The following is a 26,777-nucleotide window of genomic DNA, read 5'->3' as shown; positions in this document are numbered from 1 at the left end:
GCAAAGCACACGCGCGACATTGTATAGAATTTTCGGTATGGTTATCCTTGGAGAGACGGTGGCGGTATTGTAAGGCTGATTCTGTCTCATCCAAGAGCGGCTTCTTCCTTTCCCGAAGTTATTGTAGTCGCAAGATTGTATGACCAGTCGAGGTGATACTCAGGAGTCTTCTGAGACGTTACAAGAGACACAGATTTTAAGATGGACCGGGGATTGGGAGGGGAGGCTGCAAGTTGCAGTGGAGGGCAGCCTGAGACTTTTAAGAAAAGGCCAAGAAAAGAACCACGACAGCCAAAATGCGCCTCTTTCTTGGTATGAAAATCTAGGCCAATGCAATGCATTCATGTACAAATGAACCAGGGTCTACATGGACCGTCGGGCCACGAGCCACGCCATTTCTCAGGGCCATCTTCACGTATTCGCCTCAGGAAATAGAAGCGCCTGGCAGTACGTGGGTGACTTTGAAGACTGGCGGTGCGATGGAAAGTGGAAAGGCGGGGAGAAGAGAGCTAGGATGTGAAGTTATGCGATGCAGCGGCTCGTCACACAGACCGACGTCCATCATCTTGGAGCTAAAGCGGGTGCAAGCAGCTCTGAGATACCATGATTGGCCGTTGCCACGGCTGGTGTGGTCAAACATCGATAAACTCATATGTCGCAGTGGTGTGAAGGCTGGTAATTGGTGATGACCTCGGCGGTTAGATGCAGAGCACAAGCCAATGAGCGTGCTTAGCGGCCATGTGGGAGAAGAAGGGAAGCGGGTAGAGAGAGAGGCGACAGGGATTGAGTGATGTCGCATGAAGCTAAAAGGAAGCCCTGGGCAGCCAGTTAAACAACTCAACTTTGAGAAGAGCCAAGAGAATACAATTACTTCGTCGTTCCCTTAGATGAGCTTCATCTCAGCGAGAGACTCTTCCACCTATCTCTCGGTCGACAGCCATCAGTAGCCAATTTCTTGTTTTATCTCGAGCCTCTCTCATGAGACTAGGAGGATACCACATGAGGCAGATGCTGGGACAGCCGACGTTGCGGTGTTTTGACTTGCTGTTGGACCCCTGACCCCTGGCCCCTCTCCCGCCCACCACTTCTTTAATCCCTGCTCACTTAAACGCTGCATGTGGTGTTCTTTTTTTAAACCACGACGCTTTGTACCACTCGTCAAGCTCATTGTGGCAACTTGCCCTGTCGAGCAGTTGTTGGTTGAAGAGGATCTGGGGAAGATCTGGTGTTGGTTATCTTCAAAAGCATGTTGGTTGTCATTAACAACTTATGAGACATTGCGCCCCCATATTAAAGCGCTTCTCGAAACAGGATTGCTTCATTTGTTCAGAGATATCCCGAATCTTTGGATCAAGCGGCTGCGATCCGCTTCCTTAACCTATCCCTCGGGACCGATCAGAATGCGTCCAACAGCTCTTGCTACCATCTATCATCTGATGTGGATAGCACCACTTCTACTTTCTGTTTCTTGACCATCATCTTGAGCTAGTGCCGGCTATCACTCTTCTCATACCACCTCACAGAGTAGCGGCTTGGTCATTTTTCCCTCACCGTATCAACCAAGACCACAAGCTGTGACTTGCCCCCAAACATGCAAGCGAAGGTATAGGCTCGTCCGATAGTGCGTGATAACTGAGCCTGAGGCCTACCATGAGCATAGTGAGCCCGATTCACATTGTCGTCTACCTAGCTCGGCGGTTGCAGCATCGCTCTAATTGGTTCAGCTTCCACCTGGCTCACTCCGTTGCCCTGTGGATACTTGTTCTATCACCTACATTAGTAGACTACCCTGTCTCAACAACGGCGAATGAGTTCAGCGACGCAGATATGGAGAACCCGTAACTTGTTTTCGCTATAAACCCCTTCGAAATAATTGCGAGTGGTCGAATATGCACTCCATTAAGCTTGCATGTATCATGGCTCATCCCTGTACTTTTGCCCAGATGCCTGTCATGACTTAAACGACACCGCTCTGCACCGCAGGCTGTGACCCAGAATACTGGGCGGATGATCGATCTGAACGACATTCCTTGTGAGATCTTATTCTGCACTGAACCATTATCATGCCGTTATACATAACGCATTCCAAGTCTTCGGTAAGCAGACTTGTCGTTGCCGCCCAGTATCTTGGAACCAGGACCAACTATCTGACTTGTCACACATTGTGTGCGTATGTGACTCCTGGTTGCTTGCGGACTTGGGGCGGGCCATTGGAGAGAAACGAGACGACTCGTTCACCATCGCTATCTCCTAGGTATTCGCAGATTGTAGCTCGGCCGCCGGGGCTGGAGTAGAGGTCGGCGAAGCCTCTGAACCCGGAGGTGATTCCGGTCAGGACGTTGACCTGGTCTCTTGAAAGAGGTTTGCCTTCGACGCACCAGCATACCAAGTTCTTATGTGTTGCCCGTTGCTCAGTATTGACAGCGGAATTCTCCCTGATGCAATTCCGCCTGAGAGATTCAAGGCAGTCGGCAAAATCTTGGGTCGTAGAAATGGGAATCATAGGGATGGGACAATCTGAGCAAAGCATCCTATAGAGTAAGTCAACAGGTAGTAGGCAAGCCAGTGATGTGAATGCGTACTCAATTTGCAGCCGAGAAAAAGACTCCATGGGCTTGTAACCATCCAAAAGCAATATCACTGCGATATGCTCTCCCCCGTTCATAAGCAACAGTCTTGCCATGCGCGCCTTTCCCTCAGAAGACTGGAGCTCAGACAGTGACGAGACAATTGCTCTGAAGGTAGCGGGTGGGCTGTTGGAAACGGGGACCGGAAATGTGATATCACAAGCCTCCAGGTTACTTTCTAGGGACGCTAGTGTGAGTGCGTGCGTGATAATACCTAATAGCAAACAGGTCACATCGATAACCAACCTTTCCATGTTGACGAGCTTGTTGTTAGCGAATGAACCGCCGGTGCCCATTCTCTTCGCTTCCGTAAGGATGAACAAAACATGATCAGTCAAGTTTGAGGTGCAAGTCCCCAAGAATAATGGTTGTCCAGACGATCGCGCGGGGCCTAGAATGGTTTGTTGAGGATGTGGATGAATTGAGCCGTGATACCAGTCAATGCAGTCTGGTAGGAACTTACGAATTTATCATGCTGAGGTATTGGAGACATATTTCAAGGAAGGTAGGTGAGGCAGCTGAGTAGTACCTAAGGTACCTTACCTACCTAGTACTTGGGTTAGTACGGGCTGCCTGGGTAGGGACTTAGGGAAGGAAGAGCAACCAACAGAGATGGACAGCACGAGAATTGAGCTGGCGCAAATCTCGGCGTTTATCATCTTTTACACAACGGCCGAATTATTTCATGTCAAGGCTCCCTTTTTCAAGAGTGAGCTTTATATCACCAGTTGATGACACGGAGGCTGTCAATACCTCTGGCTCCGTACTGAGAAGCCAAGGTACGGAGGGGGACTTTTGTATTGCAATTTACAAAGCAAAGGAGGATCCCTCTACCTTATCTATCTGCTAGCTACTTATATACCGTAAGAAGGAAATCCTGTTGTCAGTGAGTGTCAGTTCAATCAACACAGTAGTTTCGCTCTGTGTAAGTGTCATGGTTGAGGAACAAGTTAAGTAACCAATCAGAGCTCTATAAGCTTCTCACCCCTGGTCTATACTAAGCTTCTTGTCCCTACCTATGTCAGCACGGAATATCACAGCTCCGGAAGAGACGGCATCGACTCTCCTCGAAATATCCAATTACCTAGAATGGCGTACTTGCTTTTGATATCATCAGTGAGTCTTCGAATCAAATTTGCCCTTGCAATTCAAAACGAGTCGGTCTCCTCTGTACTGTGCGCTCTGTTGACGTGTCATCAGCATTCGAGCTTCAATTGACTCTCCGCCACGGAAGCCCCACCAGCGATCAAATATCCGATCTCGAGACAAGCAGCTCTCAACACTGGAGCCAAGAGTTCCTAAACCACCACCAGCCATGGTTCCTCTTCCGCTATTCAAGCTTGCATCTCTGCTTGTGAGGCATGTCTCAAAATATGGCGCCGTACGAACTATCCCCTGTCGCAACTGGACCAGGCACTGACAGCTCCTCAGAATCACATCAAAGCTCAGGCACACGATCACCCCCGGTTCCGAGCGTTCGCTGCCCGATACGGACAATACATGCATCAATTGAACATGAGGATGTCAGTCGCATTGTTACGGAACCCAGACGCTGAACGAAGAGCAAAAGAAAAGGCCGAAGCACCAACGGTCAAGACCGAAGAGCAGCAGAAACGAGACGATCAGCTTAAACAGAAGCAGGCTCCCGAACTCCCCAAGAAGAGCATACCGTTCCAAAACATCTGGAGACGCAAGTTCAGGCCACTTCCCGAGAACAAAGCGGTCGATCTGTTCGCCGATGTCATTGGAGATGCGTTCATCCTCTCGGTAGCCATCGCTTTAATTGTCTACGAAACCTGGAAGTCGTCACAGAAGCCCGACATGAACAAATTGCGGATAGAAGAACTGGATCAGAAACTTGAAGAGCTGAAGAAGAGGGAAGACGAGCTAGAAGAGGCGGAAAAGAAGCACAAGGAAAGATATGAAAGCTTGGAAGAGACACTGCGCCAGTTGAGGGATCCCAAGACAAATCAATTGCTAGTCCCGGCGTTACAAGTATCATAACGCTCAAATCGACGAACGACCAAATTAGGTGTGCCCGGAAACCCTCTGCAAGCAGGGAAGCCAACCAGATGGAAACGCGAGCACTTTTCAAGCCTCGAAATACCAAGGAGACTCGCCCATGGACAGCTGAAATATTGGACAATGCATAGCTGGTACTTGGTAATTATGCACCCTTTTGTTCCTTATCATATTATAGCCTCTTCTCCACTATAGACTTAGATATTCATGACTTACGATGTAAGATAACCACTCATAACAAAAGTACGAAAATTACCTGCCAATTGACCGCTTTATTTCAGCAAATCTGGGCCAAATGCTGGCCTTGTCGTTCAAGGATTGAAATTCCTTGATTGGCTAGCCAGAGGCACAGACGAGGCAGGGTGTTATTTGATTGGACGATTCCACGACCCGCTACAGCTCTGTGGTTGCCAGCGGCAACAGCCTACTAAGAAAGTACACAAACCAAACCACCAGTCGCGGCAACTGATGACTTCTCTCCATCTCTCTTCGCTCAGCGTCGCTCGTCGGTTTCTTGCTCTCACAAATACTAACCCATAGCACCGGGCGATAGCATCTCAGTTTTCAGTATTGTTTAACGTCCTTGCTTTCACTGCACGAATAGGCGACTTTCTTTCATTCGTCTTGCATGTTGACGTCGCGAGTCTCGTGAGTTCTGCCCACTGGTTCCACTGAATCACCATCTCGTCTACTGTACATAAAACCATTGGACACGCACTCGGTTCTTTCGTCCCATGTTCACTTCGATGTTGCTAACCTTTTATCTTAGTCCGATACTTGCGACACTTCAACGCGGTTGCTGACCTTCTAGCCCGCTCGCCTGTTTGGCAACGACCGTCCACAAACTCGTTGAACTTTCGCATCGCAATATCCGAGCTTTTCATCAGCTATGGCTCATAGGCTAGCGCCCCGAGGCGGCGTCGATCTCGAGGCCTTGTCCCCTAGGGATGCCAACGCCCAGCGAGTGCCCAAAGTAACCGATATCAAAACAAAGACGGCCGCCCAACTCAAGGCCGCCAAGGAGAAGGAACACCCTCCACCTCCGCCTACAGAGGTCCCCGAGCCTCCAAGCACCGATCGACCTGATGGAGCAACGTATCAGGTCGGTAAACTGCTCGGAAAGGGTGGCTTCGCAGTCTGCTACAGTGGCCAATTATTGCCCACAAAGCAGCGATTTGCTCTGAAGATTGTCAAGAGCCACATGCCTCCAAAAATGGAACAAAAGGTTTGTGACAGATAGAAGACACATTGACACACATCTAACACGTTTCAGTTCCAAACCGAGCTCCAGATTCACTCAAAGATGAAGCACAAAAACATCGTTCAATTCTTGCGAGCTTTTTCATACGAAAAATGCACATATTTGATTCTCGAATTGTGTCCGAACGGCTCTCTCATGGATATGGTGAAGCGAAGGAAAGGTCTCACTGAGCCCGAAGTCCGCTTTTACTCGGTTCAGATCGCTGGCGCCATCAAGTACATGCACAACAAGGGCATCATTCACCGTGACCTGAAGATGGGTAACATCTTCCTCGACTCTCAGATGAACGCGAAGATCGGTGATTTTGGTCTTGCCGCTCTGTTGGTGACTGGTCGCGATATGCACACCATCCGTCGCACAACTTTGTGCGGAACACCCAATTACATTGCTCCCGAGATTCTGGAGAAGGGAAAGAAGGGGCATGACCACATGGTTGACATCTGGAGCCTGGGCATCATCATGTACGCCATGTTCACATCGAAGCCGCCGTTTCAATCCTCGACCACAGACGAAATTTACCGCCGAGCTCGAGAGAGGGATTATGATTGGCCATCGGCGGAAACGTCACGAAGATACATCAGCCAGGAAGCTAAGGAACTAGTTGCCACGATGCTTCAAGATGCTGAAAGCCGACCGGAACCGGAGGCCATCATCCAACATCCCTTTTTCACCTGTGGTTATATGCCTACCGAAGCGGAGATGAGCTCGCGCCTAAGAGAAGTCCCCCCGGACCGTGAGGAATTTTACGCCACTCGAATGAGCAGTGCTTTACAAGCAAGATCATACAGGAACTTCAAGGACATGTGTCGAGAGTGTGGCATCGGCCCTTACGCCCCAGTTCAGGTCGTCCACACTCAGACGTGGAAGGAGATGGCCGCTGAGGAGAAGGCTGGACTGACACCTATGATCCCTCTCGAAGAAGGAATTGTCTACAGACCATTTGAAGAGTGGCTGAAGGAGCAGCAGCAGATAAAGGCCAGGTACACAGCATCTCTGGCTGCACAGGCAAGCATGTCTACCGAAGACCCTTTGTCGGCTACTCAACGAGCACCGGCAGGCCTCCTTCGTCAGCCTCCTCAGAGTTTTGCTGCACAGCAGAGAATGCAACACAGGCCAGCAGGCACCATGGTATCTGCAAAACCCCGCCCAGCGCCCGAAGCAACTCTTTCGGCTTCCCAGAGCTTACGTACAAGAACACGAAAGGAACTGCCTCGAGAAGCTTCTCCAAGGGAAACTGTTGAGTCTGTTGGCAAGAGCCTGCGAACTTCGACTCGATCAGCACCTCCGGCAAGGGCAGCGTCTCAGCAACCTGCAGAGCGACAGCTTTCTGAACGACCTTCGCTCGACCGTCAAGCATCTGCTCCTGCCACCACAGCCCCTCCTGCGCCAGCTGCACCCCCCAAGAAGGATACTACCGGCATGCGGCCTGCAACACTGTTCAGCGCCTCCGAGCGGCAAGATAGAATCTCCGGAACGAAGCCCGACATGGTTTTGGATCGTCTGCATCGTCTTCAGAATGAGCTTGAACGAGCTCTGAACTCGAGGACGATGGCTATAATATCATCAAAGACTGTTGCGCCACCGCATCCGCATGTTGTTGTCAAATGGGTTGACTACACCAACAAATTCGGCCTTGGATATATCCTAAATGACGGTAGTGTTGGATGCATTCTTCGAGATATTCCAACCACGGAAAACGGCAAACCCGCCTTGCTTCCTCCTGCTGGGGTATTCATTCGCGGTGCCGAGAGACATATCGTTCGCGGTAAGGACGAGACGTACGAGGATAGGGTGCAGCCTCTCCCAATGACAGAACCCATCAAGTTCTTCGAGAATAATGGCGAGGCTGGCCTTTCGGAGGTAGTTGTCTCTCCTGAGCAATTTCGAGTGGCTGTGAAAGAAGATGGGACTGCAGGCAAGATGCAGCCCGGTAGGGACATCTTCCAGCATCGGAAGCGCGAGAGAATTATTCTCTGGAAGAAATTTGCTAACTACATGATTGCTTTTGGACGGGACGATTTCGTGCCGGTTGAAGAGACCGACCCGGCTGGTGCCATGTCTCCTGGGCAGAAGGGCACAGTAGCTGAGCTCGTCACATTTTACCAGCGATTCGGAGATGTTGGTTGCTGGGTCTTCTGCGATGGCCATCTTCAAGTACGTGACTACATCTGGGCGATCTCGACATCAAGCTAACCTGTACAGTTCAATTTCCCCGATCATACAAAGATCGTAATCGATCATACAGGGACCTGGTGTCACTTCTGGCATCTCCCTCAAGACGCTGCCGAGAGACTCGCAGCCACTGGCACTATCGGCGCCGCTGCACTTGATGACCGAGCGATGCTATCATACCCTTTGCAGACATTGTTAAACTTCCAGGCAAAGCCTGCAGCCCCTCGCGCTGGCCGAACCACAGCCACAACAAGAAGACGCCCTGAGATTGCGCCTGAGTTACAGGGTATTCCTGCTGCCAATGATTTCCGACGCAAGATTGTTTTTATCAAGGATGTCGTGAAGGAATGGGTGACCAACGGTGGCCTGGGCAACAGTCAAATGAGTCGAGAATCCCGTCTTCGTTGGGGTGGTCACCGGGAAACCATCAGTAACCACGCACCCCAGAAACATGTATGGGTTACTGTCGGAGCTCGATGGGGAGATCAGCGTATCTCTACCTACGTCGACCCTCGAAAGCCTTGGGAACTCGGGGAGGATGTAGATCACTCAAGGAAGCAAGAGTCATGATATGGCATGAGAAGAGCGAGGCGTTTTTTTTTTTTTTTTGTCTATTTCTTGTTGACGACCATCATGAACAAATGATGCATTCCATGTAGGGTTATTACACTGAGTCGCCTGTTGGTTTTTGCGGCTCGTCGGCGTTACGAGAAGATGTGCATGGTGAAAGGAGTTTTGGACTTGATGGAATAGTTACCTTAGGCTTTGGCTTCAAGTTGAACAGCCTCTTAATGACAACTGCTTGTGTCTTGTTGGAAATTCTATCTTGAGATTTTGTTGCATTGCAAAGATTGAGAATTGATGTCATCCTACCTACTTGGAAGTCATCAGCGCCGTCTGCGTCGCTCGCGTCGCATATCTCTTTTCACATTCTGAAAGGTGAACTGGGCTCCTCTCTAATATATCATTGCACACATACATCATTTTTGCCGGAGCTTCAGTGATGATATTTATCAAGCATACAATACACACAAACCACCCTCGATTACTGTTAATAACAACCCTTGCAAAACTTCAATACAGCTAGCTCTCAGATAATATATTTGCCATGAATGATGGCAAGAAGCCTGAATAATTCATGTTTGCGAGTCTCTACACTTTTGTCATAATCTTCCTGGCATGACAACCATCACTTCATTGCGAACTTGGCATACCTAACTTTTCCTTTATAAAAACCTTCAAATTATACTATTCACAAATAGTCGCTGGAATAACGCCATCTCCAATCCAACTGACTCAATACAAAAATAGGACCTTTGTCCGCCAACGCCCACCCCGGGCATCAGAACATGAATACTTGGCCTCAAGAATGTTACCCCTTATTACATATATGTGCATGCATTCCATCATCATCAAAAACACCGTTCGCTCTCAACATGGTTTCCCCCATAATCCGATGTCCCCGAAATCAAGCATCAGAAAAGTACTCATCATTATACTGGTGACCAGGAGGGCTGGTCCAGCTTCCACCACCACCACCAACGACGTTCTCACGTGAACCCCAATAGCCGCTTCTCGAGCGCTTGTCGCGTTCGAATTCGGCCCATCTCTTCATGGTAATCTTGCTGCTGTCAAACTCACCCTCATACTCGAGGCCTGCCTTTTTCGTCTTTTCACCAGCTGTCTTTCGAGTCTCGCCCCATGAGAAGTCATCAAATTTCCAGAAAGCATAAGTAGGCAGGACAAAGTTCCAGATTGGCAGTGCCAGCAGGTAGATAAGCATCCAAACAATATAGGACCAGGAGTGTGCGGTGATGACAACGAGAAGGCCAGGTAAACCAAGAATCAAGCCCAAGAGAACTAGGGGAATGATCTGTGGTGGCGAGTGGATAATGGATGTGATGACTGTGATTGTCAGTGATTGTCTCACGTTGAGAATGAAATATTACTTACCGACGTAGAAGGTAAACGCGATAGCAGCAGGGAGAACCAGAGTGCCGACTAGTTCCACGAAGATGATAAACTGCATCGAGAAACAGAAGGTACCACAGAGATCACGGACTAGAACCAGCTCCATCAGGTTGTGGATGGTCGAGTTGATCCAACGACGTCTCTGGGAAAGGAGCACCATGAACTCGTCCGGTACAGTCGTTTTGCATACTGCTTGGGGAATGAAGACCTGCTTTCGCTTGGGGAATGTTCGAAGCATGAGGGTTGTCAGGAAACGATCTTCACCAAGGAGATATAGGTTCTTCTCGTGCAAAGTTTCGACCACATTCTCAGAGTAATGTTCAACAATATCGGGGTTAGCCAGGATGGGAACCCAGTAGTTGTGACCACCCTTGGGCGCCTTAATGCGGTACATGCAGAAACAACCAGGTAAACAAGTAACACCACCAAACACAGACTCGAACGACTTGGCAAGATGATGAGAGACAAAATACTCAAATACTTGAATAGCTGTGACCCAGCTGTCCCTTTTGTTGGCAATCTTTGTTTCACCACAAAGACCCATGATCTCAGGATCTTTCACCATGGCAGATATCATGTGTGTCAGACTGTCAGGGAAAACCTTGGTATCGGCGTCAACCATGAGAATAATTTCGTAGTAGTCGGGCGAGATTCCCGTCACCTTCCAGAGGCCGTTGAACATTTCGTACTCGAGTTCTGTCATTCGTTCATCGAACATGACCTTTTGGAGGAACGACATGAGGATAATTTGACTATCTCGCTTTCCACGGTTACCGGGCTTGGACTTGGTGGCTTCATCAGGAGTTCCGCACTTGACCACAACCATCATGGGCACTCGCTGCTGACGGTCAGCGGGGATGCGAGAGTTCCTTCCATAATCGTAGAATCCGCAATAGATCTTGGCCATGTTGTGCCGCTTGGAACCACTGGCGACAGCCACGTAGGAGAAAGGCTCAACCATGTCAGGGGGGATAGAGTGATCCTTCAGCATGCCCAAGCAGACGTCAGGTGTCGACATTGTTTCACCCTTGCCCTTGATGATACCGTCACAGATAACAACAATAACCTTGTGGCTATTGGGATAATCGGTAGTTGCGATCGAGTCCAGAGTGGTTCGAATACCCTCTTCTCCTTCAGAGTATGCAGTAACCAAGCACATCGTATGAGCGAGTGGAAAGCCAAAGGGCATCCAGTCAGAAGGAGGCTGAGGAACAACAGCATCATGAATGAAGCCAGCGGGGCCGGGTCCATCAGTAGGCGTGCTCGAGTAGGGGTCAGATCGAAGGAAGCTCGCACGGCTGTCGTTGCCCTGCTTGAAGATTGAGCCGGGTGTCAGAAGTTGATTTGAGGCACCTTGGCTAGCCATGGTTGTCGGCATGCGACGTCCAGTTGATGCCCGAACATCAGGGCCACCGACAGACGAAAATCGAGAAGTAGTAGGGAGGAAAGATCCTCGTTTGCTTGTTCGGTCTGATGATCCATAGACAGTGCTTCCAACATCTCCAGGAAGTCTTACAGGAGCACGGTAGATGTCCTCTGACCAATCTTCGATTTGCTTGTTTCGTTTCCTACGGTCAGAACTCTGGGAGGTCTTAGTTGGCGCATACTTGCGGCAAAGGAACCATTGGAAAATGATAGCCAGCAGAAAGCGAACACCGACAACTGAAAGAATGAGAACGAGCGCACAGTAAAGAACGATCTTGGAGGCAATGCAACCAATCGTCTCAGTATCCACAGAGCCAACTTTGATGATCTCCTCGAAACATTCTGCGTATTTCTTGTCTGAAGAAGACTGGAACATGCGAGTAACGTCGCGGCCACGAATGGCCTTGTTGACTTCCGAGTCCTTGTCTCGCAACACTTCAAACCTCTTTGGAATATTGACCTGGCTCATGTTGAACCAACGGAGGAGATCAAGGTCCAGAACATTTCCAGAGTAGACTATAAGGTTACGCGAGCTGTTCTTGATGTCGTCCCAGGTAAAGTAAACATCCGCGGAACCACTCAAGTCAAGGTAAAAGGCATTTCGAGAGTTGAGCGTCGTATGACAGCCGTAACCAGAATAGTATGGTGTGGTCAAATTGACTTTGCTTGAACCGTCCTGGTTAAAGGTTGTGCAAGGAAAGTACCAGGCCAGGTCGCCATCCTTGTTGGTTGGCACATCTGAGTCTTTAGCAAGAGTAATCAAACCCTTGCATCGGCCGTTGACATTTTGAAACAAAAAGCTACCATCCTGTCCGCCGTGCTTTTCGGGAAGATCATAAAGAACGTTGGGACCTCGTCCGTCCGAACGGAGAGGCATGCCCTGGGCAGGGGGGTGATGAGATTTCGACAAATCGTAAGCGACACCGTGGAAGATCATGTTCCCGCCGTCAACCTTATTGACGCGTAGTCGCTCGGCAGGAGCTCCGCAAACCGTTGCGGTGAAACCAAAAGTCAGGAAACCAACGATGGCCATGATAACGAGGATGATACTGATAAGACCCATCTTCTCGCGCCAGGCCCTCTGCTGCGCCCTCGTTGGCATACCACAGCACTTCATAATGAATCCAGGAGCCCAGAAAGTAACGATTGCGCAGTAGACATTCCAGAAGGTAGGCGGCCGAAGCTGCTCTTCTATACGCTTCGGCGGTTTTGAATGGCGCTTCGATCTCTTCTTAATCTTACCTGATTTTTTGCGATCTGGGGTGGGCATGGTAGATGCCACAGCAGCGCCCTTCTCCTGTTCTCCGCTAACATTTCGCCTTTGTCGAGGGGAACTGTCCGAACCACCATCGTTCAAGTTCGAATTGGAGCGGTCTGTCGAAGCTTCGAAGTCCTCGTAAATAGGGTCGTTCCCTGTTGAGGATGGCAGAACGTTCATGTGAGCAGCATGTTTGTGGTAATGGTAGTTGCGATGGTCTCTGTCGATTCTGTTTCTCTCAGGGCGAATCAAGCTTCGTTTTCGGGATATGGGTTGTTCTGGGCCAGCGCGATGTGAATGGCCATCGGGAGATGTTGGCGACAGAGGCATACTCTCTGTATTTGAATTAACACCGATTGACTCTGCGAACGAAGAACCGGATCTCCCACGTTGATGTTGAGCCGTATTATCTACAGCATGGTAGCCACCAGTCTCGATATCGACGGGTCTCGATCGCCTTGAGGGCGAGTTGCGATAAACATTGCGCTGATTATAGCTCGGGCTTGCACCCGGCCTTTCGGGAAGAGACATCGTCCTGGCAGAGCAATGTTAGAAGAAGACAAACCTCGAAAGCCAGACGTTAAAAGCGTGTGCGGGCTGAGCGCCGAGCTCAGAGAACTTGACCCTTGGGTCGGAGGAAAGCTGAAGGAGGCGGTATCGAGGAGGAAGGTGCGTGTCGATCAACAAGAAAGGGGAACACGGTATGTTGAACGCCAAGATACAGCAACATCAAATATTCATGTAGATGAAAAGCCGACAAGACATTGAAGAGTCGAGACGAAACAAGACAAACAAGATCTGCGACTTACGAAAGGATATGTTGTGGTTGTTACAACAACCTCTCTCGAGGTTTAGGTTTGAGTTGGGAATATCCCTGTAGAAGTCGAAAGTTTCTGAGGAGACGAGTAAGGTGAAGCACGGGACAGGCAGTGCCCGCGTGTCGTTTGTCGAGAGACGACTCGATCAAGGCTCAATGTGGAGAGAGGATCATGGAGTCGAGTCGAATTACAAGTAAGAAATACTTCTCATCCAGTCAGAGCAAAAGAAACAGGGCGCCGTTGTTTGGAATTGATGAGAATTGAGCGACGATGGCGTGGAGCAGAGTGAGTGAGCGAGCGAGTGAGTGATGGGGCGACCAGGGTTTTTCGGTTATGGTAGCAACAGGGGACGGCAGTGCTTGCTTGGGCCTGTTCAGTGTTGTAATAAGTGACAAGAGCGAGAGTAGGTAGGAGCGAATGTAGAAACAAAAGGACAACAAGAAGGAAGCGACCGAGTGAACGTCCCTCGAGCGAAGACCACGACAACGAACGGTTGTGTCTGGACTGGACGGAACGAGTTGAGGTGGGAAGAGGAAGACGGGAGCGAACGAGAGAAAGTGATTGAACGGCCAACGGTCTTGTTGCTCCTTCCCTTGCCGTTATCCTGGGCATGAGAACCTTGTGAAGGGGGCGGGTGAAAGCCAATTACAGAATAGCCTTACCACTGATGGTTGCACTAATTGGGCGCGCTAGGTTGAAATAGTCCGAGCTTGTGGCCTCTTGGGGCTTGAGATTTGCAAGGGCCATCTGTCTGTGGCAGATGTGGGTTAATGGCCCGGCGGTTGCCCCGGCAGCTCGATTCAGATGCTTGCACATATCTGGGAAATAGGTTCATCGGTTCTCCCGTTCCAAGGAAAGAACCCAGGTGCTTCGAGTCTAAATTCATTGTTAGAACAATGGTCAAGGTATAATGAAATACATATATCTCGAGCCTGCGTTGCTATGATGAAGGAACCTGTTTTGACCCATATCTAACTTGTCGTCGTCAAACATACCTAGGTTGTTCTTGGCTAATTCGAGATTAAAACACGCGAGTAATTAGACTTGGCTAATAGTGAATAGTGGTGTGGGTAATTCTAAGACCTCGATTTACTCGGGTGTACATCGCTTGAGGGCTATGATGAAGCGGTGGTGTCAGTGTATGGTGTGCATTAATGCCAGTTTGTACATATGAAGCGGCCTGTGTAAACCAACCAAACTTGACTTGCGGACTCACTTATCCGCAGGAACAGGTTCTACCAATGCAATAAGGTAGCCAGGGGTCAGTAAATCAGTCGCCGCTATCTCGCTTGACAAGCCGATCTGATCCTTTGGTGTAATTGCTACGCTTCCCCCTTGACTAGATACCACAGGTGAGCTGACCCCTTCCTCTGTACCGTTTATCGACTCTTCGTCAAGGTCGTGTAGAGAGAACGGTTTGTTCTAATGATGGCAGCCTGACAATAACATGCTATCAAGAGTTTGTCCATCCAAGTTGTCGGGTTTAATCAGCAGTCGAAGCCCGATGCGCAACAGCCGTTGTTTTAGGCATTCCCTGGTATGCATATGGTTCATTTCGCCCCGATGATGTCTTGAGATATTAATCACCACTACCCCTTATTAACAATGTTCTTAGCTGGCTATCCCTAACCCTCTCTCTGCTTGCCTACTACCCTCAACACTTAACCTAGTTTTTACTATGACCTTTATGCACCATAACTACCTTATTCATCGTACTGGTGGTTTTCGTCTTTGCTGCAACATGCAGAACAATTCGAGTGTTATGGTTCCCTCAATCGAGAAAGAGGAACTCTATACCCACGTGCTAACGTTATTTACAGCCTAAGTGTCCAACCGTCAACCGTCTTCGTTTCTATGGTAATACAGCGTTTTTATTAAAGTGATCCAATCCCATCAATTACAGTTAAACTCAAACTCTGGTCGAAGCGGGCCAAATGATTCGTCTGTGTGCAGAGGCCAAACCTTTGTTCTGACGATATTGCTTCAATGGTCACAACATCACGACATGTTTCCTTTTGATCCTACAGCGTGCAGACTTCGGCCATTGAAATTAGTCCGTAGATAAACGAGCCTCTTGTTTGGTAACCCTCCATTTGAGGCAGTGAAGCCTTCTCGGTATCATATAATACAGCCAGTCGTATCATGCTGTGCAATATATAGACTTCAACACAAAACTCGGATCTGCCGGAGCAAGTGATGCAGAAGGCTAAACCCCGGTGAGATATCTGTGCAGTACTGGAGGCTATACCTTCCGGCTGCACGAGTGCATGAATGGCAGACAACAGCTTCGATACGAGCCAGATCGACGACATCAGGTGGGTGGAATTGACGCTAGCTTATTGTTTATACGAGAAGTTTCACGGGACTGTAGAAGCTTCGAATATCGTGCGAACAATCAGTACTTGAATTAGATCCAAACTGAGTCTAAACTCTCTGTCGATACAAGGATATAGTCAAGGTATTTTGTTGGGTGTGTTTAGGGTATTTTTTAATTAATATACGCTTATCTAGGCTATTAAGTGCCCATCGTGTTCTACAACAAGATATCTTGACAATAGGCCGTGCTTCAACTAAGATTGGAACATGATCAGAGTACTTGTCAAGTGTGCAAGTGTGATTTAACAAACTCATTAACAAAGTTGGGTGGTATCCCTGAGCTGGCAATGGCTTTGTCGTGGGGTTCCCCAGACTTTAAAAAGAAGCTTGATCATGGGATGAGTGGAAACTCTGGGGTTTGACCAAAGATCCATGGTGGAGTCATAAGCAACAGCAGTTCAGACATTCCTTGAGGTAAAACTTGCGCCTAAAAATTCCATGTCAATCCAACTGCTTGGTAATGATAGGATTATTTGAAAGTATTGCGAAACGATCACTCAGCATGTGGATGGTGGATGGATTAAGTGGCAGCCGGGTCGGCCGGGTGGGGCCGTCCGATCGACGGCCCGACCGCCGTGAATTCAAAACTACTCTGCTACTAATAATCAAAGTCCCAAGGAAATCACTGGGCAAACTCAGCTCTTTCCTAAATATAATAATAGATCTGAGGGGAGAAATCATGCCGCTGTATATCCACCATTCGGTTCGACGAAATATTGACCAAAAGAGTTCGAGGTTGCTGTGTATACAACTCCCTCGGAGTTTATCAAGAACCCGGAATATACTATATGTGTGTTCTGAGAAGACCAATCTTGAAAAGAACCCCTTGCCAGCCAACACCGCCCCTTTCAAAAAGACCAGCCGCAGCGGAAGGCGAGCTTTGCCCACGTGCTACTCCTCACTAGGCCTTGGATAGCATTTTATCTATTCAATGGACAGTACCCACCCTGAATAGTGTTTGGTCAACGTTTGTACCCAAATACAACAGCAGCCAACTGTCGACAGAATATTCCTCACGACATGTTATAAATTAATCTGCTGGTTTCTGTACTCGTCCACCAATATTTATGTATGTGATACAAGAATTCATATGTCTACCAGATACCCGGGCTAATTGCCGAAACAAATGCAACCTACGTGCTACCCGCCCACCGAAAGTAACAGTTAAGAAAATCTCCGATTTTGCTTTCCTTTACGAAGCGACCAGTGGCTGCAGTTATAGGGTAATATTTGCGTGACGACACCGACGCCATGGCGGCTGCTCAGCCTTGTTCAACGGTAAGCGCTGCCTTAATGTTGACAACCTGAAGTTGAAATCGCAGACAAGGATGGCCTGGTACACAAACTTAAGTGTACTAACTCAACTCGATTGAGTTGTATCGTTGGATCAGAGTCTGGAAGATCTACCACTAAGATATAATGTTGCAACGGCGAGGCTCCATGATACTAAAACACATGAGTTGCTTATGTCCAAATGGCAAAAATGAAGCATTTAAGCGCCCATATGTCGTAGGCGTGCTCTGGCGGTCAAGAAATAGCAGAAGCCATTTAAGTGTTAGCGCAGCAGCCCGCTGGGCTGGGCTTGGCCTGGACCCTTGAGTTGAGTTATTTAAGCCATGTTTAATGTTGTAATGACGCTAACATGCAGTTTCGTTTATGGCACGACGTACCATTGGGAGGCATTGCATAGAGGCTTTTCAGCTCTCCTACCAACATGGGAGTTCACGAATTGGACTTGCAGTGGTTGTCATTTTGAGACCTGCCGGCCATTCCATGACACTTTTCTTTTCAGAGAAGCAGGAAAGGGACAAGTCGGCCAATTTTGACCGTGCCATTTCCGCTTGAGGCGCTTGCCATGCCGAGCTTTCCTAGAGCTACCATTCCTCACGGACGTGTATGTAGCATGCTGAAGGGAAAGGGGTTGGATGCACACGGCGTCTGTGTGTGTTCTGTGTACACGTCATTATTGTAGTATAATCATTTCCTGATTTAAAGGCAGAAAGAGGATGTGTAACAAGTGAAACGGGAGTCTTGGAGTTGAGGTCACAGAGTGAATAGAAAGATCCTGCGCCTTCCTTGGTGATACTTGGTTGCAAAATACCCCTGCTCCTTCCTAATTACCACCAGTTCAGCTCCCGCAACGTCGACTCTTGCTACCTAAACAGCCTGGTTTCGGCGGTTGATGCCTTTTTCTATAAGAAACAGATCAGACCAGGTACTGCAGTAACCGGCCTTCTCGACTTAGTAATAGCATCGTCGGGGCTATATGACTTATTCATTTTCTTGGTTCAAAAGGAAAATTGAAACACTCCTCTACTTGTTCTTCAACGAAACAAGAGACATCATTTATTAACCCGTCAGGCAAACAAATCCCCACTGGTTTTCTACATGGGTCCCTCCACTTCCATTGCTCACACAGGCTTCCTACAAGCGCATGTGCCATAATTTAGCTAATTCAGCTAAACTGCAGTGGGCGCCTGGACCTCATCACCACCACTGCCACCACGTTCACCACCACCTCACCTCACAAAATCGGACGGCGCAGCGCCCAGGACAAAAAGGACCTTATTGGATCTCAGCTCAAAGTCCACTCATCTTAATGCTTGGAATTTTCTTTTCTTCCGTCCGATTCTGGGTCTAGTTAGTCTTGGCTTTTCCATCATTCTTCCTCCCTTCTATCCTTCGTTCAGAAAGAAAAAAAAAACCAGATATTCCCGTTTTATTGTGCTCATCACCTCATACCAATTCCAGGGCTCTCGCCTCTCACTTCAGCCTCCTTGGGTTCTCCCCAACTATCGTTTCTCCAACCACCCCCCCTTGTCGCTCGCTGATCTATCCTCTGTTTGCCCAGCTGCCCCTTGTCTCCGCTGTATCGCGGCGTTTCGGATCCATACCCAAATATCCTTCGTGCAGCATCCACTCCGTACGTTGCGCTAAAGTGACCGTCTGTCACTGACTACAGACTACAATCGCTTCTCCTCCACGGTCGCTATCTTCTGTCGCCTCGTGTTTCCTTGAGCGTGTCCAGAATTGGTCTCGGCCCATTCGGTTCTTTGTGATCTTGAATATAACACGGTCGCCGAGTCCTGCGCGCTTGCCAGGTTATCGAACTCCGCCTCTATCTTGACACTCGTTCTGGAATATACCCAAACTTGCGCTTGGCTGCTTCGGCATTGCCAAAGCCTCACCATCGTTTTATCATGGCAGCAATAAATACTTCACCGCCTCCTACCGCGGCACCGTTGAACTACAACGAATCGTCGAGACCCTCTTCGAGACCGACCAGTGCTTCTCGTCGTAGCCCTGTTCGCATACCTCATCTCGATGAATCTGAAGGCCCAAGACTGCGCAACGGACCAGTCTCGCCCGTCCGTGTAAACTTTCAACAGGAGAATTGGGTTCAGCCTTCAAATGCCGATGTCGAATATACTCAGAAGCCATCGTTGATAGGAGAATTGGTTGATCGCACTCTCCTTCCGCTGCCTTCGCCCCCAGAAACTGCTCCTCCCCCTCCTCCCCACGGTCTGAGGTCAGAGCCAAGGAGCTTTCCCGAGTTTCAAGATGACTCCCGCGGGGCTGAAGGGGGCTCTGAGCCGCAGCTTGAAAGGACAAACATCGCCGAGCCCACCAAGACAACTCCAACGGACAGAGTTCGCAATCAGGATCAGTACCGCAACAGTCGTGAATCGAATGAAACTGCGAGCACGAACCCGCAGCAAATCTCTATAGAATCTTCGGCAACGACAAGCGCAAGCTCTTTGTCAGGAATGAATGAGAATGTTGAGGGTCAGGCGATTGGCGATTCCCCCGAGAGCTCCATTATCGAAGGAAATATGCCTGAGACCCAGCCTGTGCCTCTTTTTCAGTACCATCATCAGAAGGATTTCCCAACAAGCGTTCCCAGTGCAGAGGCCAGGAACTCGTCAGCTTCTGATCTCGCTGAGAGTGCTTCAAACATCGGCCGTCATCTTACTCCGAATTCGGGTAGCCATATGAGGACTTCATTGCCTCGGCCACCATCTTCATATTCTGTCTATTCTGATTCGCGTGGCCGCTCTCCGGGTCTTCTGCCGGCTGGTTCACGCAAATCTCCTGATGCCAGAATGTCGACGTATGCCGAGTTGCTTCATGCGCCTTATCCTCAGCAGGCTCCGGCGCCATTGACACCTGATAACTCTAATCTTCGAACTGTCATCGGTAACAATGCGTCTCTTCTCAGCACACAAAAGACTCTGGACATGTATCGTGCCAACGTCAAAAAGACAAATGACTCTTCTATTCAGTACTCGTTCGCTATATTCTTGATTTCAACAGCCCAGGAGCAAGGGCTAGACTTTTCAGAATCTAAGGCACGCAAGAACAGCCCCAAACCTCAAAAGGGTCGTGACAGCCCAACTGCTGAAGGCTCTGTGTCAAGCCCACAAGAACTGGTTCGTGAAGCCCGACAAATCTTACAGCGTCTTGCCAGTGCCGGATACCCCTTTGCGCAATACTATCTCGCGGATGGGTTTGCTTCCGGACTCTTCAGCAAGGGTAAGGAAGATTATAATTCGGCATTCCCTCTGTTTGTTTTGGCTGCGAAGCACGGCCACGCTGAATCTGGTTACCGAACCGCTCTATGCTATGAATTTGGTTGGGGTTGCCGGAAAGACCCTGCCAAGGCGGTGCAATTCTTGCGTACAGCTGCTTCGAAGCGCCATCCTGGCGCCATGACACGTTTGGGTAAGGCCTGTCTATCTGGCGATCTTGGAGAAAAGCGCTACCGAGAAGGAATTAAGTGGATGAAGCTAGCTGCTGAAGCGGCCGATACTCAGTACAATTCCGCGCCGTATCAACTTGGTTGCTTATATGAGAATGGGTATGGTGCAGATATCTTCAAGGACGATATCCACGCTGCCGAGCTCTTTACTCAGGCTGCGGAATTAGGCCACCCTGAGGCTAATTATCGACTGGGTGATGCTTATGAGCACGGCCTGCTTAACTGCCCTCGTGATCCGGCTCTCAGCGTTCACTTCTATACTGGCGCTGCTGAAAGGGGACATGCCGGTGCCATGATGGGATTGTGTGCGTGGTACATGGTCGGCGCTCCCCCGATCCTTGAAAAGGATGAGGAGGAGGCTTATGAGTGGGCGCGTCGATCAGCCGACTTAGGTGAGTGTTTTGTTGATGCGGTGTAAACGATGAGGTAGCTAACCATGGTGCAGGCTTCGTGAAGGCACAATACGCCGTCGGCTACTTTACGGAGATGGGCATCGGATGCCGACGTGACGTTTTGGAAGCCAATGTCTGGTACGTCAAAGCTGCCGATGCTGGTGAAGAGCGAGCCAAGCAACGGTTAGCCATCATCCAGGCAGCTGTCAGCGGCCAGGGTACTCCCATGGAGGTTGCCCCTCCACGAAACGGCAAGATGCAGAAAAATCCCAAGGACGACAAGGACTGCATCGTTATGTAATGGCAGTGGGCGAGTGACAGCCTGCTCCGGGATTAATATGAAGAGCATAACTAATCAACGACGACTACGCTTCCTCTATGAAAATGCAAACGACATAACTCCCGCCTTCCGTTATGCTGTTTTTTGTCAGCAGTAACGACAAGTTCTTTCAGCGCCGTTATTTTTCTTTTTCCATTTTGGCATACATCACATCTCGCATGGCCCAAATTCTCTATATTGGACGATACGCTTGACGGCGCCTTCTTGTCCTCGTCTCCGTCGCTACCCTTGTTTGGCACGGATGCTCATCTGTTGGAATCGTGTTTTTGGAATCAAAAGGGGGAGCCTGATCTCGAGTAGCAGCATAGCATGAGGAGATGTAATTTGACGGTTATGTGATCCATCAGCTCGGCTGGGATCTTTTGGTATAATTTTCCCTGTATCTGCGGTGGAAACTATTGAAATAGGGAGTCCCAACATCTGACGACATCGAGAGCGAAGTGAGACTGTGGAGTGGGTTGACGGTAATTATCATCTTGTGTTTGGCGTTCGTAGGAGACGTGACTTGGACATAATCATGATATAGTAATACAGTGCCTGCCGTGAATGAAGGCTATGATACCAGCCTGACCTTTATCTGTTGACCTTTTGAACTTGCCAATACGTGTAACGTGTGGTTACTTCGGGTTTGCATGGACTAGCAGATCGGGCTAAGCACATGAACTTGAGCACATCATACAGCTCTAACAGCTTAACCCCAGAACGATGTATCCTCATAGGACTGACTCCCTTGAAGTTACCTTCAATGGACGCACCATGGGGCAAAGCTCCCTCGATATGCATATGCAAGGGGTTCTGGAGACAAGTTTATCAGATTGTCCATGTCTAGGGTAAGCTACATTGACAAAATTCATTGAAGGCATACCTACTTATTAGGGATAGTTTACCATCTCATAGCCCATTTTTAATTCTTGATATAGACTTGATCTTATGATGTTGTCCTTGGTTTTGTTGTAAGTAATCACTTATGTTTCTATTGTTTGACAACCTAATTGGTTGTTGATAGAAACTGATCATCCTACCAGCTAACCACACTACAAAACTCAAAACAACATGCAAGGGGCAGGATAGGTAGAGACATTTTCGTACCAAAGCAACAACGAGGCGTTGTGACACAGACCGACGAGTGATGAAAAGGGGGGAATGGCGAACATCGGTTCGATGAGTGGACGCTTCTACTTGAGTTCACTGATCAATGGTGATGGTTGATACAAGCTTCGACCGTTTTGTATATAAGCCATCAGTAGCCGGCTTTATGGTAGACAGTGTCCTCCGAGTTCTGAGCTCAAAAACCACAAGAGAGAAGTGTTGTGTAATTAGAATAAGTCTAGATTTGATACTTGGTAATCAATCCAGCAAAGACATTGACAGAGAAGTCCAAAGGGTTCGTTCTTCGGTCACTTCACTGGCATCTGACCCCAGAACTCGGGAAGCCCGCCACTAGCCAGGAACGAACAGATCTCGATATGATGCATTATTAACAAAGAAAAGCAATTTCCTCACGAGGGAGAGATGATAAGATGTACACGGACAAAGGAACCCCTCTCCTTTTCCTCCACTGGCTCGATCGAGGGCAGGGAGGGTCTTTGATGATGAGACAGAGAGCTGAATTGAGGGGTTCTTGATATGTTTACTGTATCACCTTAAGACGCGTCTGGTGTGTTTACATGTCTCTCTTTTATCTGATTAGGGCATTCTAGCTGTATGATGAGTCTGGGCAAGGGAAGATAGAAGCCATCACGACCGAAGGGTGGGAAGATTGGGGCCGAAGGTCTGAGATGCCGCTCACACTGATTTATGGATAAAGTCCGGTAATTGTTATATTTAAAAATGGTTACCCAGACTGATTGCCTGAGATGGCAATAATTGTCAGCCGTGAGGCGGATGTTACCAAGTTTTACTTGTCCTGAATTGTGTTCCCCTCCAAGGGGTGTTCCTGTAAGACAAAGTGATACCATCCAGCTCGAGTTATCCAAGTTTCGGAAGCCGGACATGTCAGTAGCTGAGGGAGAGGGAAGGGCTTGTGACGCAATGTGGTCCGTGAAGCCCAGAGGAATATTGCCAACCTGCCAATCAACGATTCACTATTGACGTCGTTCTTGTTACAGAAGTAGAAGACAAAAGGTTTGCGGGTAATTCTTGGTTCCAGGGTAAGGCCGTAAGGAAATTTACTACAGCACTGTATGCGACCACCCATGTCGAGCCCAACAGGTACTTCATGTACGCATTGACCATGCTCGGAAGTGGTTGCGCTGCTTCTCCACTGATACCCATCTTTCCGTATTCTTCTATTGGTCACCCCGGGAGATCATGCATGTCTCAATTAACGCGTTGACGCGTTTTGACGCGTTTTTACTGACCTCACACGCGTCTCCCTCGCGACTTGTGCGGTAATCGCGCGACGATATCAAGAGCAAGGACTACGCTGCAGGGCCAATGACAAAGAGAATGAGAGGCATGCGCTGTAAACAGGCGGTGAATGATCTGGCAAAGAACGCAGCATACTCGGGTCTCCATTTTCCTGAATATTTGTATCATGGGGGTAGATTTAACTTATCATGAAGCATTGCAACAACGATGGAGAGGGGAAGAAATGTACAGATGGTGCAACTTCAAAAAGAGGGGACTCCAAGATCTCGATCAAGGAGATCGAATATTCATTGGCGATCGAGTGATTGTTTCGCAAGTACTTGCATCGTCATAAGCCAACTAACTGACTTAGGTGTGAAGACAACTTCGCCTTCGAGGGTTACAGTGCCTATGTAAAGTGCCTTCAGGCAAGGTAGCCAACAATTCGCGCGTTCCTGCTTCTTCCAAAAGCGGTTGAGAAGTGAAAAGAACAAAGGGCGGTAGGGTTTGAAACGGAGCATGACCTCACTGACTCACCTGTAAAGGAGGTAACAGGAAAAGGTCACGCAGACACACACACACCCCCACTATTCGACACCTGGAGCTGATCCCACCGTTGCTGGTTTGTTATAGAATGGGAGAAGCGGGTAGTGGAAGGTAGGCGAAAGTGTGTGCGCATCAAGGAACATGAATTAAGGAATGAATGAATTGGTGCCGCAGACATGATACAGTTTAGCAGGCTTCTGCCGTCATTCGGGAGCTCTGACAACATAGGACCCTGCAGCACATCAACGTGGAAGCGAACGGTACGGCAAAGGAATGGAAGGGTATGGATGAGATGGGAACCATGGGATGGTCCTAGCCCGTGCCGCGACGGCTCGCTCCCACCAGCCAAGGCAAGGTAACTAGCGAGGAATACCAATATCCCTCCCTCCACTGCTGGTGCGTCAGCGGAGAGTTTTTGAACTAGACATCTATCAGGCAGATTCTTGTGTGACCGAGGTGCACCAATGTTGCTCTCTCAGGGACTACCTGATTGATTCAGCTTGGTCTGCTGGATCAACCGACCGGGGAGCGTAGCACAAAGTAGCAATATGGCAACAAACTTATTCTTGTGTGGATGAACAAGCGCGACTCGTCGAAATTGTCTGTGTCAACTTGACAAGCGAAGTCATACACGGCCTGCGCCTGGTTTAGGATTAACCAACGTTGCCCGATGCATACATTTCTTTTCAAGTCAAGAAACTAAGTTAGTACGCAGTAGCACATAAAAAACCTCTAACTGGTGTGCCTGGTTGCATTAGACCCTTGCAAGTTAAGTTGTATGTGTGCGATGCATACAATACAGTAGCTTGAATGTCTTGAGTCAGGTAGGGCATCAAGCCCAAACCGGACGTCGAGGGCAGGCGGTGGTTCTAGAGAACCTGTGAACACTAGTCAGTTCCTCAGCCCAGAGGGAATTATTGTGGAAGAGAGGGCTCAAGTTAAACAAGGAAGCGAGAATGTGTTGGTGGTCTATTCGCTATGTGCCATTGACTTGGATATTGCCATGTTGATCCATTTGATTGCTGTACGTCTATGTTTGTCGGCCGGGCCCTGACGAAAAGAGAAAAAGACAATACGGAACTGAGATAAATAAGAATGCTCCATGTGTGGTAGGAACATGACCCTGTGTCGTATCCCGGTGCAGGTAGAATAGACGGGAAGAGTAGCATCGTCGTATGATTGTGGAGATGTGTACAGTTTTGCCCGTTTCTTTCTTTCTTTGTTTTTTTTTCACCTTTCGGGTTCCTGACACGCACAAGCATTAACGCTGCAGCATATATTCAGCTGCTGTGAGAAAATGATCTACATCTGCTTGTCTTGGATGTCCTGGTTATTTCGTGCATGATCACAGAGAAGGGATGGGTGAAGGTTTATTGCTTTTTTGGTCAAACAGAGGGAGAAACATGGGGACGAATATGCAGGGCGGTTGATGTCAGAACGGTTGAAAAGACGTTACGAAAGGCAATAATCACTCCAATAGACGGAACAGATGAAGGGTTAGCAAGAAGGGGGCCTACTTTCTACCCTATGGCACCATGGCTGTATTGATCTTGAAGCTGAAGGGTTGTAGAGAGGGATGTATTATTCGATAGTATCATCCTAGATGCGGAGCATGATATCTCTCGAAGCAACGCACATGTAAAATTAAAAGGTCAATCGAAAAGGAAAGAAAGGAGACATATGCCATCTCGTGCCGTGTCATGGAAATGTCCTGATGCTTCCGGGCAAGAAGAGAGTGTGCTGAGACAAAGATCGAGGCTGTCCAGGATGTCTCAAGTGTCATCGTCCAACTGGACACCCACCAACGCTTGGTCGATTCCGTACAGTGTGCAGTGCTCTAGCAAGGATCTACATGCAGAACATATACCTCACCTGCAAGGAAACATGTATCATGTGCGAGAAGCATGGGTCTTTCGTTCCTTCTCTGCCAGTAGTCCGACCACCGTTGTAAAAATCCATCGTGACTACCCGGAAGCAGCGATCAGTATTTGCGTTGCCAGAGGCACATACTACGGACGTGCACCTGCCCCCCTGCGACACCCTTGTCCCCTTCCATGTGTGATTGATTCCCGACACCTGGAGGCGGAGTGCTCGGGGGGGTTCTATCATCTATGTGGGCTTTCTAAGCCCAAAATACATCGTCAAAGAACATTTGTCCTGGGTGTTGGCGATCAGGTGGTGCACAGGGTCCTTGACCCTTACCACAGTACCTACTGTACGACAGGCAGCAAAGTACCTCACAGTCACTTGGTAGCTAATAAGGTAAGTTTACTTTACCGCTGCCGCTAAAACGGGCGCGAACCGACTCAAAACTCACGGGAGGGTCCACGTTGCTTGGTGTCTGCACTGTATCTGCACCCCGAGACAAGCCCAGAGGGTACTTGTCGCCTGCTGGTGGCTCCTTCCGCTGGGTGCGCAGGCTTCACCCAACGACCCCGACGGTAGGTGGGACCTGGGACCC

The 26,777-nt window shown here is 48.9% G+C and overlaps 5 protein-coding genes across 8 annotated transcripts; 3 read left to right on the top strand and 2 right to left on the bottom strand.

The window, feature by feature from the left end:
- Positions 1–1,243: 1,243 nt before the first annotated feature.
- Positions 1,244–3,029, bottom strand: FOXG_00116 (uncharacterized protein). Its single transcript, XM_018376231.1, has 3 exons — positions 2,874–3,029; positions 2,583–2,805; positions 1,244–2,531 (listed from the first exon to the last, which is right to left on the bottom strand). The coding sequence occupies exons 1-3, from the start codon at positions 2,953–2,955 to the stop codon at positions 2,156–2,158; spliced, it is 681 nt and encodes a 226-aa protein (XP_018231765.1). The 5' UTR covers positions 2,956–3,029; the 3' UTR covers positions 1,244–2,155.
- Positions 3,030–3,942: 913 nt separating this feature from the next.
- On the top strand, positions 3,943–4,631 carry FOXG_00115 (uncharacterized protein; the record flags this gene model as incomplete). The annotated part of the gene is made up of 2 exons (XM_018376230.1): positions 3,943–4,008; positions 4,059–4,631. 2 exons carry the CDS (start codon positions 3,943–3,945, stop codon positions 4,629–4,631), a joined length of 639 nt encoding a protein of 212 aa, XP_018231764.1.
- A 907-nt stretch (positions 4,632–5,538) lies between these two features.
- Positions 5,539–8,652, top strand: FOXG_00114 (PLK protein kinase; the record flags this gene model as incomplete). Its single annotated transcript, XM_018376229.1, has 3 exons — positions 5,539–5,874; positions 5,923–8,064; positions 8,113–8,652. The coding sequence occupies 3 exons, from the start codon at positions 5,539–5,541 to the stop codon at positions 8,650–8,652; spliced, it is 3,018 nt and encodes a 1,005-aa protein (XP_018231763.1).
- A 575-nt stretch (positions 8,653–9,227) lies between these two features.
- FOXG_00113 (chitin synthase 4) lies at positions 9,228–14,249 on the bottom strand. Of its 4 annotated transcripts, XM_018376228.1 has the most exons (4): positions 13,546–14,249; positions 13,126–13,271; positions 10,036–13,071; positions 9,228–9,987 (listed from the first exon to the last, which is right to left on the bottom strand). In XM_018376228.1, exons 2-4 carry the CDS (start codon positions 13,265–13,267, stop codon positions 9,551–9,553), a joined length of 3,615 nt encoding a protein of 1,204 aa, XP_018231762.1. In that variant the 5' UTR covers positions 13,268–13,271; positions 13,546–14,249; the 3' UTR covers positions 9,228–9,550. The 4 variants fall into 4 exon arrangements, with proteins under 4 accessions (XP_018231762.1, XP_018231761.1, XP_018231760.1 ...); XM_018376227.1 differs by having other exon boundaries at positions 13,126–14,249; XM_018376226.1 differs by having other exon boundaries at positions 10,036–13,271.
- Positions 14,250–18,350: 4,101 nt separating this feature from the next.
- FOXG_00112 (uncharacterized protein) lies at positions 18,351–22,011 on the top strand. The gene is made up of 2 exons (XM_018376224.1): positions 18,351–21,081; positions 21,135–22,011. Exons 1-2 carry the CDS (start codon positions 19,131–19,133, stop codon positions 21,380–21,382), a joined length of 2,199 nt encoding a protein of 732 aa, XP_018231758.1. The 5' UTR covers positions 18,351–19,130; the 3' UTR covers positions 21,383–22,011.
- Positions 22,012–26,777: the final 4,766 nt, after the last annotated feature.

Source organism: Fusarium oxysporum, chromosome 1 (assembly GCF_000149955.1).
Source record: "Fusarium oxysporum f. sp. lycopersici 4287 chromosome 1, whole genome shotgun sequence".
NCBI classification, from domain to species: Eukaryota; Fungi; Ascomycota; class Sordariomycetes; order Hypocreales; family Nectriaceae; genus Fusarium; species Fusarium oxysporum.
The sequence above is the reverse complement of the archived record's forward strand: the minus strand, read 5'-3'. Positions and strand labels throughout refer to the sequence as shown.

Bases quoted from the DNA above. Each gene is read 5' to 3' on its own strand.
- FOXG_00116 (XM_018376231.1), bottom strand. From the start codon at position 2,955: ATGTTTTGTTCATCCTTACGGAAGCGAAGAGAATGGGCACCGGCGGTT. The intron at 2,806-2,873 runs GTTGGTTATCGA...TAGCGTCCCTAG, and splicing joins AAGCTCGTCAACATGGAAAG to AAAGTAACCTGGAGGCTTGT. The intron at 2,532-2,582 runs GTACGCATTCAC...CTTACTCTATAG, and splicing joins TTTTCTCGGCTGCAAATTGA to GATGCTTTGCTCAGATTGTC.
- FOXG_00113 (XM_018376225.1), bottom strand. From the start codon at position 13,267: ATGTCTCTTCCCGAAAGGCCGGGTGCAAGCCCGAGCTATAATCAGCGC. The intron at 9,988-10,035 runs GTAAGTAATATT...TGACAATCACAG, and splicing joins CGCGTTTACCTTCTACGTCG to TCATCACATCCATTATCCAC.
- FOXG_00112 (XM_018376224.1), top strand. From the start codon at position 19,131: ATGGCAGCAATAAATACTTCACCGCCTCCTACCGCGGCACCGTTGAAC. The intron at 21,082-21,134 runs GTGAGTGTTTTG...ACCATGGTGCAG, and splicing joins GCGTCGATCAGCCGACTTAG to GCTTCGTGAAGGCACAATAC.